General features: G+C 56.0%; 1 protein-coding gene across 2 annotated transcripts in view; it reads left to right on the forward strand.

Moving 5' to 3' along the window:
- Positions 1-19,383, forward strand: part of DRD2 (dopamine receptor D2) — a 55,703-nt gene extending 36,320 nt beyond the window's left edge. Inside the window, exons 2-8 of one of the 2 annotated variants that reach the window (XM_059392786.1) lie at positions 9,800-10,106; positions 11,069-11,178; positions 12,214-12,350; positions 13,457-13,647; positions 14,524-14,610; positions 16,173-16,500; positions 18,171-19,383. In XM_059392786.1, coding sequence (XP_059248769.1) covers positions 9,822-10,106; positions 11,069-11,178; positions 12,214-12,350; positions 13,457-13,647; positions 14,524-14,610; positions 16,173-16,500; positions 18,171-18,364 — 1,332 coding nt within the window. In that variant the 5' untranslated portion in view covers positions 9,800-9,821 and the 3' untranslated portion in view covers positions 18,365-19,383. The remainder of the gene's footprint in view (positions 1-9,799; positions 10,107-11,068; positions 11,179-12,213; positions 12,351-13,456; positions 13,648-14,523; positions 14,611-16,172; positions 16,501-18,170) is intronic. The other variant, XM_059392789.1, reaches the window with a different exon arrangement.
- Positions 19,384-19,589: the final 206 nt, after the last annotated feature.

The following is a 19,589-nucleotide window of genomic DNA, read 5'->3' on the forward strand; positions in this document are numbered from 1 at the left end:
TACCTTCAGTTGGTCTTTGGGCAGGAGTCATAAAGTTAGACCTTGCTGCCTCCTTTCCCTCACCCTGCATTGGGGAAAGAGCTCCATTCTCCTTCCTGCAAAAGTAGTGTCCCCACAGTCCCCAGTGCCAGCCTGCGGCAGTGAAGGGTTGGTGGGGGGCAGGCATGGGACCCCAGGGCTCCCAGTGGCGGGATGGTGGGTGCTGGCTCTTATTCGGACTCACCCGCCGCTTGTTTTCACGAACAGGGGTGTCTTTTCATAAAGCGAAGCCATTTTCTGCCAAATAGCAAGGACTGTTTTTCCTCCTTCCAGAGCAATAAGGTTCAGGATTTGTCTCCCTCTTGGCTTTCAAGAGCATGTTTTCTCAATTCTTTCCTGAAATTAAAGTAAAGGTCAAGGAGGCTGGTCTGAGACTCGCCCTCCCTCCTCTCCGGGCTCCTGCTGGTGAGTCTGGCTAAGTGTACCTGCCTCCTGGGCTCCGTGACCCAGTGCTCAGGGCAAACCCAGCTCAACTTCCCAATTCTTGTCATCCTGAGGGGGAAGGGGAAGTTGCAAAGGGGAAAAAAGAGAAAGGAAGGGGGGAAAACCCAGTGCCAGCCTGTGGGCTCCTTTCTGAATTTAGATCTGAGCAATTTGTAGAGGCCTCCTTCTCCCCACTGTGTTTCCTTCCTTGGGGAGGGGGCCCCGGGCCCCACGCCCTCCACCCTGCTTCCCACCTGCCAATTTTCTGCTCTGCACGTGAGCTGCCCCAGCTATCTGCCCTGTCCCTTGCGCGGGGTTGAGCTGCGAGGATTTTTAATCAGCAGGCAGCACACACACGGGGAGAATAGCACCACCAGCCCGCTTAGCTGAGTGGTACTGGAGCCTTGGCTCCCCGCCCCCTCCCCACACTGAGTCACTCCCAGCTAACAGTTAATTAATTTGTGACACTTTGACAGTTCGTGAAGAGACATTTTTACGGAGCCTTCAAAATGCACAGGGATGGGGCTGTCAGGCAGACTCCTTTCTTGCATTATCTGGGTCTCCAGACCCTGCCTCACTCTACCTTAGAAGAGGGAGAGGGGGCCAGCCCTGAGCTAGCCCTGCAGCCCTCCTTGGTCCTGGCCTCTTGGGACACTTCATACTCCCAGGGACCCCTGGGCAGGGCCTGGGCACCTGGCCATGTTGGAAAGAGGGGGAAACATGGCAGCATGAGGGCTGGGAAGGCCCCAATCATGCTCTGCTCTCATCTCTTGGGACCCACCCTGTCTCCGTGACATTCAGGCCGCTGCTTGGTGCTGTGTGAGAAACAGCTCCAGCCGCCTTGGCCTGCTGGGATGTCACTCCCTCCGTGGGGTCCTCATCTAGACACTGTGAACTGCTGCCCCCCGCCAGGCCTTCTGGGAGCCCAGAAGCCATCCCCACAGGCTCTCTGCACCTTTTCCCACAGAACTGACGTCTCCCCACCTCCCCACATGCCTATATTCAATCCCCTTCACATATGTGCGTTCTCTCTTTCAGTGGCTTGCAACTCTGTGCGCCCCACTGGAAAATTCCCTCTATGGACCCCAAACAGTTGGGTATCCAACTCTGTGACCCAGGCCCAGAGGGCCAGAGAGAGATCTTGGGGGAGGCTACTGGTACCCCTCCAGAAGGATCTGGGGGAGGAATAACAACCAGGGCAGAAGAAGACCCTGGGCCTGGCTCCTCTCGACCTGAGTGAGGTTCTGGCATCCATGAGTGCCTCCTTGACATTTACTCACCATGGCCACCACCATGCTGGAAATTGAGAAGGCCAGGAAAATAAAAGACAACATAAGTGTTATCCTTACACTGGTGTAGCTCCCAGGTTGGCAAGAAGAACCGACACTAAACAAATAATTAGACAAGTGACTTAATTACGCTCTGATGAGGGCCACTAAGGAGCACAGGTGCTGTGAACGTAGCCCGCCAGACGATGGCTCAGGGCTGGAGCCTCGGGAAGGCTTCCCTGGAGAAGGGCTTGTCCTGGAGGGTCCCAGGAGGACGAGGTCAGCTGGGACAATGGGAACGTGAGCCTCCGTGGAAGGATTGGGTCTGGTTAGGGGTAGAGACTTGGGAACCCAGGAGGGGAGAGCAGCAAGTGGTACTTAGGCTGGTGGCTTTGTGGCTCTGGGAACAGGAAGTTGAGTGAGTGCCCGAGGGCAGCTCCTCTCTGCTGTGAGGCAGGAGGCAAGGGGCAGCCTGGCCAGGTTTAGCTCCAGGGAGCAGTGAGGAAGCTTGGAGCAGGTGCCTGCCACCCCTGGTTCTTAGGACCACACCCCCTCCTTCCCCACTAGCCTAGGTCTCTTTAAATAGTCCAAACCTGATCCCCCGCAGCTGCCCAGAGGCTCTGGGTGGAGAAAAGCAAGAACAATGGAGGGAGTCCAGGAGGTAACAGATACCCCCCTCCATGCCTGAGCCCTAGGAATTTGTAGGTCCAGGACCTTACCTGGGCCCTTTCCCACCCCTGGGCAAAAGCAAGTGTTTCTTCCCCTAAGAATGACCACTGGCACCTGGGCCAGACTCAGGGCCTCACCACCTGGCTCACCCTTCCTGTTTGGGCCTGGGAGGCCAAGGAAGAGTCAGGGGTGAGGAAAGGGTCAGCCTGGAGATGATAGCATCCATCTCTCCTTCCAGGGCATTAGTTAAAGACTTCGGGTTTCCCTTTGTTGTAGGAAGGATTGGAGGCTCCTTCCCGCCCCCTCCTTCGGATCCCACTCTTGCTGGAGCTGCAGGAGGCACGGGAGGTGCCCACCCCCAAATTTGGACCCCTCTGTGGAGGAGCAGGGGCAGCAGGAATTCCTGGGCCTTGAGGAGGAGCCCCTTGCGCACTCCCTCCCCAGTCCCCGCCCGTGCCAGCACTCCACAAGCTGCTTTTGAGATGCAAATGCAAAGTACTCCCCTCCCCACCCCTTCTTCATTGAAATGCTTCAAGTTTCAGAAAAAAAGGGAAAATGATGTGTTTAAGACAGCAGTGTCTCAGCAGCAATGGAACCTGAGAAGAGATTGTTAAATTTTAATTAGACAATTTGATTCCTTCAAATGCCAAGCTTTCTGGGGAGGCAGCACCAGGAGCACCACGGGAACCAGGCTGCTGGAGTTTCTACTGTGCCAAGGGTTCCTCCCGCCCCACCTCTGGGCCCTGTGTCCCCAAGTTTTGCTGGTGGATGGAATCAAACTAGAGAGGGAACATAACCCCACCCCTCCCAACAGCTTTGCTCCTGGGTCCCAGGCTTTCCTAAGGGATTGACCCCTCTGGCCCCATCCCACCAGTCTGGGGATCAAGGGCCACTGTACCCACCAGGTTTGGGGTATCAGCCTCAAACTGGAATTTTGAAGTTGTTTGTTTTTTTTTTTTTTCCTTCCAAGTACTTGTGAAAGGCTGTTTGTGTTTGCAGGCTGTGGGGACTGCAGGCTGCTGGGGTGTGCTGGAGAGCTTCCTGCCTCCTTCAGCCAGCCTCCGCCTTCCCCTCCTCCCCTCCCTGCCCCAGCTCTGGCAGGTGGTGTGAGAGGTGCACTGCAGGGGCAGCCTCCGTGGGCCAGCTCTGCCCCAGCTCTCCGTCTGGGCCCCCTGTCTTCCTCACCTGGACAGCCGGCTCATTTTCAAATGAGAGCACAAACAGGAAATGGTCACACACGGGAAAGCCCAAAGGGTAAGTGGCAGAAGGCCAGGAAGCTAGAAAAGCCCCCTCCACTGTCCACTTGCACTGAACTAACCCATACACCTCGATTCACTCCAGACGCCATGTTGGGAAGCTTTGCTGTGGGCTCTGAGGGCAGCAACCAGCAGAACGGGTGGGAACAAGGCTGGACGTTAAGGAGAGCTGGATGGAAGGGGAAGAGACCAACAAGTGGATGATTCTGGAAGGTCTTTCAGGTGATGGTTGCCCTTCTGAGCTGAGTACTGGAGACAGATGAGGGTCAGGGGGGTCTCTGGCACTAAGATGGCCCGAGGCTTGTGGGGGGTGGGGTGCACCACGGAGCTCCCAAAGCTCTTTCCCCTGCACCAGGGCAGCTGAGAAGTCATCTAGGAGGCCACAGCGCACCTGAGGACTTCCTCTGCCAACATCTGCTGGTGGAGCAGCAGAGGCCCTGCTTCGCCGCACATGGAAGAGGAGGGTGATATTTTGGGAGAGAAACAGCAGCTCTTCCCACTGGGGTCTCTGTCAGCTCGGGCTGCTTTAACAAAGTACCCTAGATGGGGGGCTTCAACTACAGAAATTAACTTCCTCACAGTCCTGGAGGCTGGGAGTCTGAGGTCAAGGGGCCTGCATGCTTGGGTTCTGGTGAGTGCTGCTTTCCAGGCTTGCAGATGGCTGCCTTCTCTTGACGCTGTCCTCAAGTCATCCAGACCTCAGCTCCCCATACCATCCCCTTGGGGGGATGACTTTCCCAAGGCACACATTGAGAGGCACACATTTCAATCTTTAGCAACAAGGTTAGCTCATCCATCCCTGTTCTAGGAGCAGGACTAAGTTGCTGAGCATGGCAGTGACCATGTATGTATCTGGCCCTCACTAAATGCTCATTGATCGGGACTGGTTAGGAGTTTGACACGTGAGCCACTAGCCTAGCCGCCTGGAGGAGAATGGAGGTGGCGTCTGGAGGTTGGTGAGCAAGGTGACCCTATTTTCATAACCCCAAATCGGGATTCTTGTTCTGATGACAGAAAGTTTTAAAAATAATATGAAATTTATTTATCTGAAATTTCCTTTGAGGGTAATTTGCCTTGGGTCATACATGTAGCCGTCTCCTTTTTGAAAAAGAATAAGAAATGTGGACCATCCTGGTACACGCAGGGTGCCAACTGCTCTCCAGTGTGGCCATTGTCAGCTCCAGAGGCTGTGAGCAGGCCCTGACCTCACGTGGCTTCTCTGAGGCTTGGACCAGCCAAATAACCTGGAGCCCCCTCCCTCGACCCCCAACAGAAGCTCTGACAGGGATGGAGAGGCTGGAGGGCCCAAGCAAGAACAGGCATCTGAGGGGCCCTCCTGGAGCCCCTGGAGTGAGAAAGACCATAGCTTTGTGGGACAGACCCTTCTGGGACACCTCCTGGAGCCCTGGGCTGGAAGCAAAGAGGAAGGGATATGGCTGGAGCAGGGATGTGCCGAGTGGGTACTAAGGTGTCCCGAATAAAAGCCGGCAAAGAAATTGCCAGAAGACTGCTATATTTTAAGCATTCTAGGGTGCACACCTCCCCCACCTCCACATACACACATTTTAATGTCTCTGAAATCAGAATGCATTGTACAGTGGAGCCCATCTTAGAGCTGTATTGCAGGTTGATAGCGTTTTTTCTTTCCTAGTGGTGCATTAAACAATGGTCCATCTCACATTCAGCTCTATCTTGGAGCCTAGGAAACATGGCAGTTGGTATTGCCTGGCTCAGGCATAGACCTTGCCTTTATTCTTTCCTTCCTCCCAGGGGTGGTTTGCCGTGTCTTGGGCCCCTTCTCCCCTTATCTAGACCCCCGCTTTCCAAGGCCAAGCCGGAGGAGGCAGCATGGTATAACAGCGGGTCCCCAGGGCAACCCCTGACCCCAGGGGACTGCATTTGGACAGTCTAGTCACTTCACCTCCAGGAGCTTCAGGCTTGTGGTCCGAGTGCTTGTTTCTTTTAGTTCTTTTGCTTGGTTTGATTTGTAAAGTTCACAGTCCTTGAGAGCTTACCTGGGCAGCCACACAAGCATCATCTTACTCTCTCCTCATGACAGTAATTTTTATCCCCATTTTGCAAGTGGGAAAACTGAGGCTCAGTGAAGCCAAGTAGTCTGGCCAAGATCCCCAGAGCGAATAAAGGTGGAGTTAGGATTGGGACCCAGGTTTCTCAGTCCTCAGTCCTATCTTACATTGATACCTCTCATGCCAGAGTACCTCCTCTGTGGGGCTGAATTTGCTGAATTCCTGCTCTGCTTGGTGTGACTTGAGAGCTAGCCAGAGGGCCCCTGCTTGTGAGCCATGTTGGCCCCAGGTGGAAAGGTGCTGCGGACACGCTAGGGACAGGGGCTGGCTCTGGGGGTTGGAGGAAAATCCTGCACCAAGATATTAATAGAGTCTACAGGCATTTAGGACTAACTTGGTTTCCCCATTCTTTCTGTAATGTTAATTGATTACATTTGTATCAGAAAAAAAAAAACTATCTAGAATAGATACTGAATTAGAAAATTAAATGCATGAGGCCTTTCCAGCCTTGGGTGAAGGGACTCGTTCTTCACTCTTGTCCTGCAGAAAGGCTGACAAGCAGAGGAATGAGAGCTTCACCCCCACCCCTGCCCTGACTGGCAATGCTCAATTCGCTATCTCACTGGACCCATGATTATAAATTCTCGTTGAAGCTCTTGCCCCTCCAGGAAGCCCTCCATGAGCACCCCAGCCATGGACCTGTGCGTTTCCTCTCTGATCTCTGCCCACGGGTGGCAGAGTGAGCCCCAGACCCCTGCAGGACCAACATGTCTCCCCCCCGCTCCCCGCCCCAACTACTGGGCCTGCTGACAGCTGACATTTCAGGACGGGTCTACCCTCTTGGGGCACCCACTTAAAGAAAGATGCCTCTCTCAAAGTCACATCCTTTCCCTGGGACAGCCCACACCCTGTGGTCATTATGAGAAGGGACACCTCTGTAGGTTCTCTGAGGAGCTCACCTGAGGCGGCCTTTGATGGGACTGCAAAGCAACTCAGCCTCTCCTCGGCCCAGTCCCGCTCCCTGCCCTTCTCTGCAAGCCTCCATCCTACGAAAGTTCCCCAGTAAATTCCCTACGCGCTAACTTCCTCCCCAGAGTCTTCTTTCTGGGGATCCAACATGCAACACCTGTGGTACTTTGGGGCTGCCTTTCTCTTCTGTCTCTTGCTCATCGGGTGGCCTAGCTGTGTACCCACATTCCAAGGCGGAGGGCTTTTCTTCCCAGTTGGACTCACAGAGCCTCCCAGTGAGTTCAGCAAACAACTTATTACCTGCAGATCCCAGAAAACAAGAGCATATGCTCTTTAATTTGTTTATTCCATGAAGACGACGAGGCATGAGCAAGACGTGGTATAACACTTAAGATGCTTACAATCCATTGTGGGGGGAAAAAACCAGATACACAGAGGGGGTATGTTCCAGAATGGAACTCAGGGATGATGCTCTGGGACCCCCCAAGGAGAGAGGGAGATGGTCCAGCTGAGAGCGCTTGAGATGGACTCCAGGGAAGGAGGCTCCTGTGCAAGCCTTGCATTGAAGGATGGGTTGGGGCTAGGCTAGCAGGGGAAAGGAAGGAATGTTTTCCAAAGACTTTTCTCATTTGTAGTGTGGGGATAAATTATAAGCCATAGAGGTTGTTTTGAGGGTAAATGAGGTAATACATATATTGCGTGATATATATGTATTGGAGCCGACTATCAAACCCTCTGTAGGTGTATGAAGCGATATCGTAGGCTGGTTCTGGATTTTGAGCAGAAGCACGAGTCTGGTTGGGTGTTGAGAGGGCGTGGGGTGGGCTAGAAAGGAAGCCACAGAGTCTCCATCAGAGGCCACTGGCCCCGCGGAGGCAGAAAGAATGTTCAGGAGCCTCTGTGTCTCCAGGCCCCCTTCAGTGCCTGGCACATTGCTCTACGGCTAGCGGGCTTGAGAGGTGCTGAGTGAGAACAGGAGGGAGCAGGAGGAGCCCCTGTTGCCTGATGGGTATGTGCTGTGTGCTCCAAGTGGGAAGACGGGCCATGGGTCTGCAGAGGGCAGCACCGCTGCGACACTGGGTTTCTCCACCCTAGAGCCGGAAGATGAGTTGAACGGGGGTCATTTCATGCCATCCCATGTGGAGTTAGGCGTTGTGACCTCCCCAGAGACTCCAGACTGGTGGTGCTGGGTAGGACACCTTCCACGCTCGCGCTGAGAAGTTGCAGAGCAGGTGTGTCAGACGAGGATGAGGGCGGAAGGTAGAAGAAGGTGGGCAGACCCTTCTTCAGAGTCCCCTCTCTGACCTCTTGTAGCTGGTGTACTTCCCTCCCTGATTTGGACCTGGAACCATGTTCATCCCAAATGGCATAAAGTAGTGGATTTCCAATCCCTTGGGGGTAGCAAAGCCCCTGGAAAGCATAGTGCTTTGTGTGGAATGCCTTGAATTCCTGATAAGCTGCCTCCCATCATGTAAACTAGGGACACTTTCGTTAGCAGGAAAGTGAGCTGTATTTTATGTGTGTTATGTTCCAATCACAACCCAAACACAGGCTGTCAGGCTCACCGGTGCCCGATGCAGCTCAGGTCTGCTGCTCCGGCTCTCTTGCCTCCTGCTCTTTCTTCTTCCAGAGCCCAAGGCAGAAATGCAGTTTTCCTCTACACCTTCTCTCCTCGTGTGCTCCGGCCCCTCTCCCATCCCACATCTACACAATGAGCAATTTCCGGGATACTGACTTACAAGTTAGATACCGATGCTAAACACCTCTCCATTCTCATTGCTGCCACCGTCATTCAGACGACCACCCTCTCTTACCTGAATTACAGCCACAGCCTCGCCTCCTCCAAGGGGTCCTCTACACTGCAGCGGCCACTTTTCTAAAACACCAGCCCAGTGATCTTTCCTCGGTGCCCAACCTCTCAGTGGGCTCCCAAGCTTATGAGACCCACTCTGAGCCATGAATTGCCCTCCGGTTTCATTCCCCACCCCACCACCATGCCTTACATTTTTAGCCAAATAGAGTTGTTGTCTGGGACTGTGTTGTATTCCCCCTAGCTGCAATGTCTCCCAGTCTCTGTTGTCTGGCTAATTCCTCTTTTTACTGTATCACATGACACCTCCTTCAGGAATTTCTCAGGGCTCTCTTGTAGAAACTCATCATCTCTTCCTCGGGTTCCTTTAGTCTCCCAGCTGCTGTCCTGCCACCTGCTTGGCACACCCTTCCATCCTCTATAGAGTGGTCAGGAACCTTCTGTCTGGGAGCCATATCTGATCATGTGGTTCCCGCTGCCCTCTGAGTCAAATCTAGCAGCCCTTGTAAAGCCTTCCAGGGCCTTGCTGTGGCAGCCTCCTCAGTTCCACTCATGCCGAATCCCTCTGGGTTTCAGCTGACCCAAATGAATCTCCTCCTAGCTTTCCACTGGGCACCTGCTCTCTCGCTCTGTCATTTGCTTATGATGCTTCTTGTGTTGAGACCCTTCCCTGGGCTTCCAGCTCTTCCCCTGCTCAATTCCTACACACCTTTGGGTGTCTGTCAAATGTCACTTCCTTGGGAAGTCTTCTTTCTATCCTTAAACTAGGTTAGGTGTCTCTCCTGCATTCCATTTCCTAGTGCCCACTGCTTAGAGATTAAATTGCTTGATTCACTAGCTGTTGTTTCTTTTAGAACGTGTGCCGGAGAACCATGTGTATTTTGTACCTGCCCTGTTTCCAGCACTCCATAGAACAGTGCTCACTACGTATTTATAGAATCAAGAATGAATGAAGGCACACTCCTCTTCCTGCCCCTGAAAGCTGGACCTTCTCGCTACCTTGTCTCAAGTGTGGGGTGCCTGGGACGTGCTTACTGTTTGTGGAATAGACGAATGAACGACCAGCTCTTTTCAAGCTCATTTACTCTATTATACTTAAAAAAAAAAAAAAATCACACTTGCTCATTTGTTTTGCCATCGGCAAGGACTTGCCAGCAGCGTAGTGGCAGCGGGCCCCAATGTTGTAAGAAAATTGGTAGATTCAGAGCTGACAATCTCAAAGCTGGAGACGGCTGCTAACTTCCCGGGGTTGGCTTTAGCCCTGGAGCCTTCCCGGGGGAGGCGGCACACTTGGGGAGGTCCTCCTGCTCACTCCCTGTGTCCGTCTTTCCTGGCCAGAGCCCGGCCACCCGCTGCCCTGATGGATCCCCTGAACCTGTCCTGGTACGATGATGATCCGGAAAGCCGCAACTGGAGCCGGCCCTTCAACGGGTCGGAAGGCAAGGTGGGCAAGCCCCACTATAACTACTACGCCATGCTGCTCACCCTGCTCATCTTCGTCATCGTCTTCGGCAACGTGTTGGTGTGCATGGCCGTGTCCCGCGAGAAGGCGCTACAGACCACCACCAACTACCTGATCGTCAGCCTTGCGGTGGCCGACCTCCTGGTGGCCACGCTCGTCATGCCCTGGGTCGTCTACCTGGAGGTAGGTCCTCCCTGGCTCCCACCAACAAGTTGCCTGGTGCCTTCTCCGCTGGCCTGGCCTCTTCCTCCACTCTGGGCTCAGTTTTTCTCCGGATAAAATGGGCTGTTTGTTCCTTAGCCATCCAATGCTCCATTTGAGAGTGCTTACTAAGGGCCGTGCCTCGTGTCCCGTCCTCCATGCGCCACGTCTCCCATGTGGCCCTCAGAGCAGCCCTGCAAGGTCACTGCACCACGGACACCGGTTCATGGGAGGTGAGCTGGGCGGTCCGAGAAATCACTCAGCTGATGGGTCCCAGCTGGAGCTCTGTCGGGCCCCAGGTTGGCTCATTTGATCATGCCGGCCATGACAGTCATTGAGTCATTGAGTAGGGTCCTTAAGGAAGGGGATGTTCATGCTTCCAGGCTGGAAGCTTCCGGCTCTCAGTTCAGAGCCATGGTCCTCACTGTCATCTTTAACAGACACTCTTTGCGCCCTGATTCTGTGCTCTGCACGGTGCTGCTCTGAAGGCACTGCCGCGCCCCCTTCCACCCCCCACCCCGGCCCCAGGAACCTGGGCCCAGGCAGGATCAGAAGCTGAGCCGACCAGCCTTGGGCAAGTCACTGCCCATTTCTGAGGCTCAGTTTCCCCATCAGTGGAATGGGATTGCAAGCTCATCACATGGCTGTATTGCAAAATGAAGGCTTGAAGTAGTGGCACTTGGTAGAAAGTTGCTCATCTTTCTTCTAGCCTGGTTCTTGGCACCAAGGGACCTTATGTATCTAGAAGGAGAGGGGACTAGGGACAAGGGCCTCAGGCTCCCCCTTGCTGCCCCACTTCTCCCCCAGAACCCAGCTGGAGCCTCACAAGACCCCCGTAACTGCCCTCTGAGCCTGCGGCCTGATCTGCCCCAGGAGAGGCGAGCTATGGGGCCGAAGCCTATCTCCTCGTCTGCTGCCCACCCCTTCTGGTGCTTTGTCCCCAGGTGGTGGGCGAGTGGAAATTCAGCAGGATTCACTGTGACATCTTTGTCACTCTGGACGTCATGATGTGCACGGCAAGCATCCTGAACCTGTGTGCTATCAGCATCGACAGGTGAGCCCAGCCAGCGGGGAGGGGGACCCAGGCCGGTCACATGTTGGGCTTCCCCAGCTCTCCTGCAGGGTCAGGCTCTGCCTGTGAGGCTGCACGGCTTTGCCTGCGGGCCTGTATGTTTGTGCATGCTGTGTGTGTGTGTGCACATGTGTACGCGCACACATGTGCAGGGGCCCGTGTGTCTGGCTAGGGGAGTACAGGCCGTCCAACAGACAGTGAGGCTACCAAGGATACCCAAACAGCAACTGCTAAAGACAAGAAAGCTCTTAGTTCTGGCTGCAGCCCTAGTTCTGTCACTTCCTACGGACATGACCTTGGGCAGAGTGTGCAAGTCCTCACAGCCCTGCTTTGTCCAGAAATCAAGGATGATGACACCTGTCCGGGCGGGGCTGCAGCGTCTGGGTGAATTTCACATCCAGCACCGGCCTGAGGGGGCCCAGGCCATGCTCAGCTTGCCAAACCATAGCCTTGGAACCTTTCACTGATTTGCACACACAGGCCACGCAGGCTCCCTGAGGCCCTGGCTCTACTCCCCTCGTGGGGTTCTTGGAACATGGGATGAGCTACCCTTCGAGAGATGCTGGGTAGAGGAGTATGAGGGACCATAAACAATTACTACTGTGCTTCTCTTCTACCCAATGGGGCTTCACTCTTGCTCTGAGGCGCCTGGCTCCCAATCCATCAGCAAACACTTCCACCTTCTGGGAGCCCAGCCCAGGTGTGGTTTCAGAGGTGCAAAGACCCAGAGCCTGGCCCCTCAGACACACACCCTACAATCCAAGCTGGGAGACTGGAGTAATAGATAAGAGGGCCCAGGAGTAAACGGTAGCTGGTCAGCCATGAGGCTCCAAAGGCTGTGTGGGCAGGGTCAGGAGAAAGGAGTGATGTAGGGTATCTACATCTGGGTAGGCTTCATGGAGGTGACAACTCTCAGTCCCCAAGGTGCAGGGCATCTCTGGTGTGTACCTGCTGTGGAACAAGGGGTCCCCGGGCCTGCAGCCCAGACTCAGGGTCCCCTGGCCCACACCCTCGCAGGTACACGGCCGTGGCCATGCCCATGCTCTACAACACTCGCTACAGCTCCAAACGCCGCGTCACCGTCATGATTGCCATCGTCTGGGTCCTGTCCTTTACCATCTCCTGCCCGCTGCTCTTTGGACTCAACAACACAGGTGAGGCTCGCCTCGGTCTGTCTGGGGCTCCGCTGGCCTCCAGCTCAGGACTGCCAGGGAGCTGAACCCCTGGTGCAGACACAGGACGGAGGCCAGGCTGGGTCTCCCGGGCCAAGCCTGGCTCTGAACTGTACCTGGATGGGCCAGGGAGAAGCAGTAGCTCAGGGCAGGATGGGGTTGGGTGGGGTGGGGGGTCTGGTCATTTTCAGCTTTATTAAGTTGAAGCAAGTCAGACAGCTGCACAAACTATGTGTGTATGCATGTATGTGTGTGTGCATGCACTGGGGGTGAGCCCTGGGCTCCCCCACCCTCAGCGATGGTATCCGTGTAAGGAGGCTGCAGCCCTGGGGCTGGCCAAGCCCCGTATAGCCTGAGGCACCTGGGACAGGGAAGGTAGGAACCAGCAGCAGCTAGTGTGGCGCGCCTGTCCCTACCTCTGATGCCAAGCAGGTCCTGGGCCTGCCTGCCAGCCCGGCTCGATGTAATGCTTTCTCTCATGGGGGAGGCCCCGGGGGTGTGGAGCACCTCTGCAGACCGTCAGGGGGCAGGATACAGGGAAGCCTTGCCATCCAAGTCTTGTGGGAATTCCAAGAAGCTGGACTAGGGCTTGATATGCTCAGCTCAATCTGGAAAGGCCCTGAGTCAGAGGACGGACAGGAAGGGAACTTGGAAGCACGCTGGAGCCCAGGCAGGTTCAGCACACAGGACCAAGTTTCCCTGTCCTAGGTGGCAGACCTCCCCCAAGTAGACGGGAAGGGCGCAAAGAAGGGATTACTCTTTTAAAAGAATTTCCTTCTGTTATTTTTTCCCAACACTCCTGCTCCACGTGGGTGTTCACGGATGGCGAAAGGAATAATGAACTAAGGAGGGAGCATTAATGGAAAAGCTTGGAAGCAGCTTAGCTTTTTTGCTCAAGGTTGTTTTTCAGTCTTTGGTCTACACCACGTGCTGGTGTCCATCCAGCATTTCCAGGCGCCTGCAGATGCCCCGGCGTACTCTCTGTCCCCTTGCTGCGCTCTGTCCCACAGAGGACAGAAAGGTCTCTGGCGGCAGCGCTGTGGCCCCCGGAGCTGCTGACACCCCCTCCTCCGCTCTCCTCCCCCCAGACCAGAACGAGTGCATAATCGCCAACCCCGCGTTCGTGGTGTACTCCTCTGTCGTGTCCTTCTATGTGCCCTTCATCGTCACGCTGCTGGTCTACATCAAGATCTACGTCGTCCTCCGCAGGCGTCGCAAGCGGGTCAACACGAAGCGGAGCAGCCGGGCTTTCAGGGCCAACCTGAAGGCCCCGCTCAAGGTCCTCAGACACCCCCTCCCCTCCAGGGCCCACCCCCCACCATCACCCACGGGGCTGGCCCATGCTCAGCTGGGGGCCGGGGACACAGGGACACCACGACAGACTGTGGTCTAGGCTGGAGGGTTTCCCAGCACCTGGGTAGGGCTGAGTCCACAGGTGGTGACCTCCAGGAGCTGCCTGGGAGAAGTCTTTGCTTGGAGATCTGGGTCTGAATGTACCTTCCTTGGCTCTTCTTCTTTTCCCATCACTTGTCCTTTCCTCACTCTGGCCCCTCTCTCCCTGTCCGCGATCTGTGCTTCCCTCCCTCTCCTTTACCTTCCATGGTCCCTGTCCGCCCCTCCATGCACGCCTCCCTCCTCCTTCCCAGCTTTTTCCCCCTCCTCCCCTCCCCCTTTTTTTTCATTCGTTCCCACCCCTTACATCTCTTGATTTCTCCCCTCTGCTCGGCCCTCCCTGAGGAAGGCAGTGTGAGGGCATCAAAGGAGCCAGAGTTTGGGGTTAGACGTATCAGTTTCAAGGCCTGGCACTCCCACCTTTTTGCTGAGTGACCTTGGGCAAGTTGCTTAACTTCTCTGAGCCTCAGTTTTCTCATCTGTTAAATGGGAATCATAATGCCAACCTCTCAGCGTGGTTTTGAGGATTCACTGTGAAGGATTATGACTACGCCTAGCATGTGCCCACAAAACCAGGGCCTGTTTGTCCCTCATCCTGCCCATCATCTTTCCTTGTAGTACCAGCCTTCAGTCTTACCTTCTCAGGCCTCTACCCTCCAACTCTGCCTTTCTGGGAGCCCCTGTTTCCAGCCTGACTAGCCCACACTGGGTGTCTGTCCCCAGCCCCTGCCTATCATGACCAGTGTACTGGCTCACTCCACAGGGCAACTACACCCACCCCGAGGACATGAAACTCTGCACCGTTATCATGAAGTCCAATGGCAGTTTCCCAGTGAACAGGCGGAGAGTGGTAAGTGCTCAGGTCAGGGACCCAGAGCCAAGTCTTTCCGCCCCGAGGGAAACCCACCTGCCAAGATTCTCGGAGATCTTACCAGCTGGTCAAAGGAGCACCTCCCAGGCTCCCCAACGTTGCTTCCGCGGGGGCCAGACTCCCCACGCACACCTCCCAGGCAGGCATGCAGCGAGACGGCTGGGTTCTTGCAGGCACAAATAGGCACCCCCAGCCCAAGACGGTCGGGAGGGAGGACTTAGCCATAACATAATAAAAATAAGAAGCATGGCTCTTACCATTCATTGAACACCCACCGTGTTCCTAGTAGCTCATCAAATCCTCACAGCGACCCTGAGAGTTAGGTCTTATTCGGCTTACTGATTTTAATTTTACAGAAGAGGAAACAGAGGCTCGCAGAGGGAAGGTAACTCACCCAAGGCAAAGCTTTTAGGTAGTGAGATCGTGCATATTTGAGCCCAGGCCTATGAGACCCCAGAATCCACACGCCGCCGTTCTGCCATTCTTCCCACCTGCCTGTACTGCATTCCTATGGGCAGGTTCTGGGGCTGGAGGCTGAGCATGGGAGTGGAAGGGGGAGCGGACGGAGCAGAACAGGCTCAGGGCTGGTGGGGAAGTGCAGCCTGTGCGTGGAGCCTAGAGACGCAGAGCAGACCCCGGGCTCTGTCCAGTGATGACTGTGGCACCAGGGTCCAAGCAGCAGGTGTCCCCTCCCCAGCTGGGCCGTGGAACCCGCACAGGGCCCACACGAAGTCCAGGGAAGGTGTCTTTGGGAGGCAGGGCCCCCACCATTCACCTGCATGGCAAGGACGGGACGCCAGGGAGTCACTGGATGGGATGGGTGCCCAACAGGGACTCAGGACCGGGCCTGGGACAGCAGCACAGATAAACCACCCAGGTGCAGGGCCAGGCGACACTTCAGAAGTTCAGACTGAGACCCCAAGGCAGGGAAGAGCCTGGAAAGCCATGAGTGGACCCCCAGCAGGGCCTCCAGGTCAGCCCGGCAGGAAAGATGCGGGGGACCCAGGGGTGAGCCCTTTGGTATCCAGGTCCATCTAAAAGGAACATGTGGAACCCACGTGTGAGTGTCAGTGCAGGTGCCTCGGGCCACCCTGGCAGTGAGAACAGGCGGCCCTCTCTGCACTTAGAACGCGGGCTCCCGGAGGCAGGCACTGAGTGTCAAGCAGGAGCGGAGTCCCGGTAGCCAGCTCAGTGCCTGGCACATGGCACTCAGTGCATGGGGCTCAGTCAGTAAGAGAGAATTGCTGGGGTAGTAGGCTCCCACACATGGTTGTGGGGTTATTAAGGTTCCTTAAAGATTGCTGTGGGACAGGGGCTGGGCATGACCCTAGAGGCAGGGACTGCTGTGGGTCCTGGGTCCTATACCCAGACCCTTCCTGCCTCCCAGTGATTGTGTTCATTGCCTTTCCAGCAGAGTGACCCTGGGGTGTTGGCAGGAGTCTAAAGGAGTATAGGGAAGGGCGAGGGGGTCCCGGTGAGTCTGGGTGCCGAACGCCTGAGAACTGGCCTGCCGTTACCCGGAGCTCTCTACCTCTGCGCAGGAGGCTGCCCGCCGAGCCCAGGAGCTGGAGATGGAGATGCTGTCCAGCACCAGCCCCCCTGAGAGGACCCGGTACAGTCCCATACCGCCCAGCCACCACCAGCTGACCCTCCCCGACCCGTCCCACCACGGCCTCCACAGCACTGCCAACAGTCCCGTCAAACCAGAGAAGAATGGGCATGCCAAAGACCACCCCAAGATTGCCAAGATCTTTGAGATCCAGTCCATGCCCAATGGCAAAACCCGGACCTCTCTCAAGACCATGAGCCGCAGGAAGCTGTCCCAGCAGAAGGAGAAAAAAGCCACCCAGATGCTCGCCATTGTTCTTGGTGAGTCAGGCCAGCCCAGCTCTGTCCAGCCATTACTGAGGAAAGGAGCCATCACGGTGGCTTCCATTCCATGGCATCCCCCCTTCCTGACCATGGCTGGCGGATCATGGGACTGGCCCTTGCTCGGGTGCAGGCCACACCCAATGACATACCCTGTTAAGTAGATTCTAAAATTACACTCATTTTATAGACGGGAAAACTGAGGTTTGGAGTAGGTGTATGATGTGACCAGGGAAGACCTATGATTTGAACTCAGGGAGTCTGATTTCAGAGTCTGTGAGCTTGACCAGTCTACCATAGTGACCCCCAGAATCTCCAGATCCTAGACACGTCCTTTTTCTCTCTGGAGTCCCCTCAGCAAGAGATAACCTCTCAGGGTTGTGGTGATGGTCACAAGGTAGACAAAGGTGGAAACATTTTGTAAAGTGCAAAGCAGGGCACACGGGTTAGGGGTTAGCAGTACGGTTCTGGGAATGTTGTTCTTGTTGAGGAATTGGGAAATTCAGTTCACTTCAGCTCACCCAAGACCAGAGCTGTGAACAGAGAAAGGGGACCTGGGTGAGGGGCGAGGCCCATCTGAATGAGGATGTGGCTGTCAGCCAGGCAAGGCTCTTGAATAAAGGTCTCCTAGAAAATCAGAGTCAAAAACAAGGCTGGACTGATGTAGTGGTTGGGGGTAGGAGGGGCTGCTGTGACTCAGCCTTTTCCCTGCGGCACCCAGGGCAGCACGGGACACCTTTCCACATTCACCTTCCCCTTGGACCTTGACAGTCCTGTGACACGAGTGGGACAGGTGTTACCTCCCCAGCTTTTGTGAATGTGTGCATTCATTAAGGGATTGACTCTTGATCACCTGGCTGGGGGTGACAGAGGAAGGTCGGAGTTGGAGGGGTCTCGCTGCCGTGCTGGGTTCCTATGGGACATGGTGTGCTCACAGTACTGCCACACTGAGCAGCACGTCCAGAGTCAGACAAAGCCAACAGGTGGGAGCTCAATCTGGGTCAGAGTGTCCCCAAGCAGGAAGTAGCAAGAGGTGTCCCCCAAGGGCTGGGGGAAGGCACAGCAAGAAACTGGCCATTGGGGGACCTCAACGGACTGGAGTTAGGTCTCGGCTTCGTCACTTGTGAGTGAGGCAGCCTTGCATACCTTACAGAGCCTCTGGAGCCTTAGCTCCCTGTGTCTACTCCACAGGGACACAGAACCTGAGCAATATAGGGATCTAACTCTCCCTTTTGTCCCTCGGGCTCAAACTGTTCGTCCCCCACAGCAATGACCAAATGCTCCACTTCCAACTGCTGAGGAAGGCTTGTTCTCAGAGATGACCAGAAAGTAGAGTAGATCTTTCCATTTCTACTGATTTGGGTCTGAATGTTAGCTTGGTCTGAATGTCAACCTGGTGGATTTGTTTTCAAGCCATTCTCCTTCCCTGTGGGGCAGGTCTTATTATACCCATTTGACAGATGAGGAAGGTAAGACTGAGGGAAGTAAAGTTACCTTCACTGGCAACGGGTGTCTGTGACAGCCCTAGAATCTGAGACTGGGACTCCTCCTGCAGTGCTCCTGGGCCCTGGGCCTGCAGCTCCCAATCTGGATGCCCACGGAGCGCAGGCCTGCCCTGCCCAACCTCCCCCGGGCCTGGAGGCCAGCCTGACCACCGCGCTCTCCCCTAGGCGTGTTCATCATCTGCTGGCTGCCCTTCTTCATCACCCACATCCTGAACATCCACTGTGACTGCAACATCCCGCCTGTCCTCTACAGCGCCTTCACATGGCTGGGCTATGTCAACAGCGCCGTGAACCCCATCATCTACACCACCTTCAACGTCGAGTTCCGCAAGGCCTTCATGAAGATCCTGCACTGCTGACCTGCGGCCACCTGCACGGCAGCCTGCTTCCCGCCTCTCTGCCTGACCGGCCGGCTCGCACTTCCGGGGAGCTGCGGGCAGGGTGGGCGGGGCCGGGCGGACTGGGCCTTCTCTTTGCTTGGCTCCACGCCCCTCTGTGCCCGCACGCCCACACTCTGCTGGGGTAGTGCTTGGGAGCCAGGCACTGTGCCGGCCTGCGGGCTGGACCCCTGGCTCGGGGGCAGCTCACAGAGCCCCCCTCCCACCTCGAGGCCCCCTCTCCTTGGCACCAAAGACGCAGCCGCCTTCTCTGACCTTTCTCTGGGGTCCTGGGTTGCCAGGGCCAGAGGCACGGCTCAGAGACCATGCTTTCTGTTGGGTCTGGCTCGGTCTTCACAGGCCGATGCTGGGGTGGGCCGTGGGGAGGGATGATCCCACTCCACAGGCCATGCCCGGGAAGCCAGAGCTCCTGCCAAGGCCCCAGGCAACTGTAGTCCTGGGAGCCCCATGTAAATACCAGACCACAGGGTGAACCCCAGAGGAGCCCAAGCCAAAAATCTTTGCTCGCTCCCTGTCCTGCCCCACAGGAGCGTCCGTTTCCCCAGCGTGGGGCCCGCCCTGCCCCAGCCCGCTCCAGCACCCACATGGTTTCTGTACCTGCTAAGGGCAGGAACCCGGGTCATGGAGGGCCCCCAGGAACGTGTGTGGGGAGGGGGACCTCCCCCAAGCCCACTTTGCCACCTCCTGACAGACTCGGTTTGTCCCTTCTTGTAGCAACTTTGGGGCTGGCCTGCAAGCAGGCAGGGAAGGTGGGCTTGGGACCACATCTGGGCTGGGGTGCTGGAGTCCCCAGGGGGCTGCCTCCTGCCACACTCTGCCACAAACCACCTCTCCTTTCCCTCTTTTCTCTCCCGTTGCCTTTCCCTTCCGCTATCTCTACCTTAGAGAAGCCCGTGGCAAGGGGACTGCGGAGCGCCACTTGGCCTGGGCTGGCCCTGCCCTGAGGGAGGAGGGGAGGCTGCAGCTTGGGGAGCCCCTGGGCCCAGACTCTGTAACATCACTACACATGCTCCAAACGAATAAAACTCTGACAAGAGTCACACGCGAGGCCCCCCGCCTGCCTTCGTCCTCCACGGCAGGTGTACCGAAGAGACACCCAACCCGTGTCTGGGCTGGGGTCAGAGTCGGGGAGGCCTTCTGCAGCCCCCTCCGGAAAAGGGTGACCCTGACCACGGCCACCAGGCTG

Source organism: Mustela nigripes, chromosome 1 (genome assembly GCF_022355385.1).
Source record: "Mustela nigripes isolate SB6536 chromosome 1, MUSNIG.SB6536, whole genome shotgun sequence".
In the NCBI taxonomy this organism is placed as follows: domain Eukaryota; kingdom Metazoa; phylum Chordata; class Mammalia; order Carnivora; family Mustelidae; genus Mustela; species Mustela nigripes.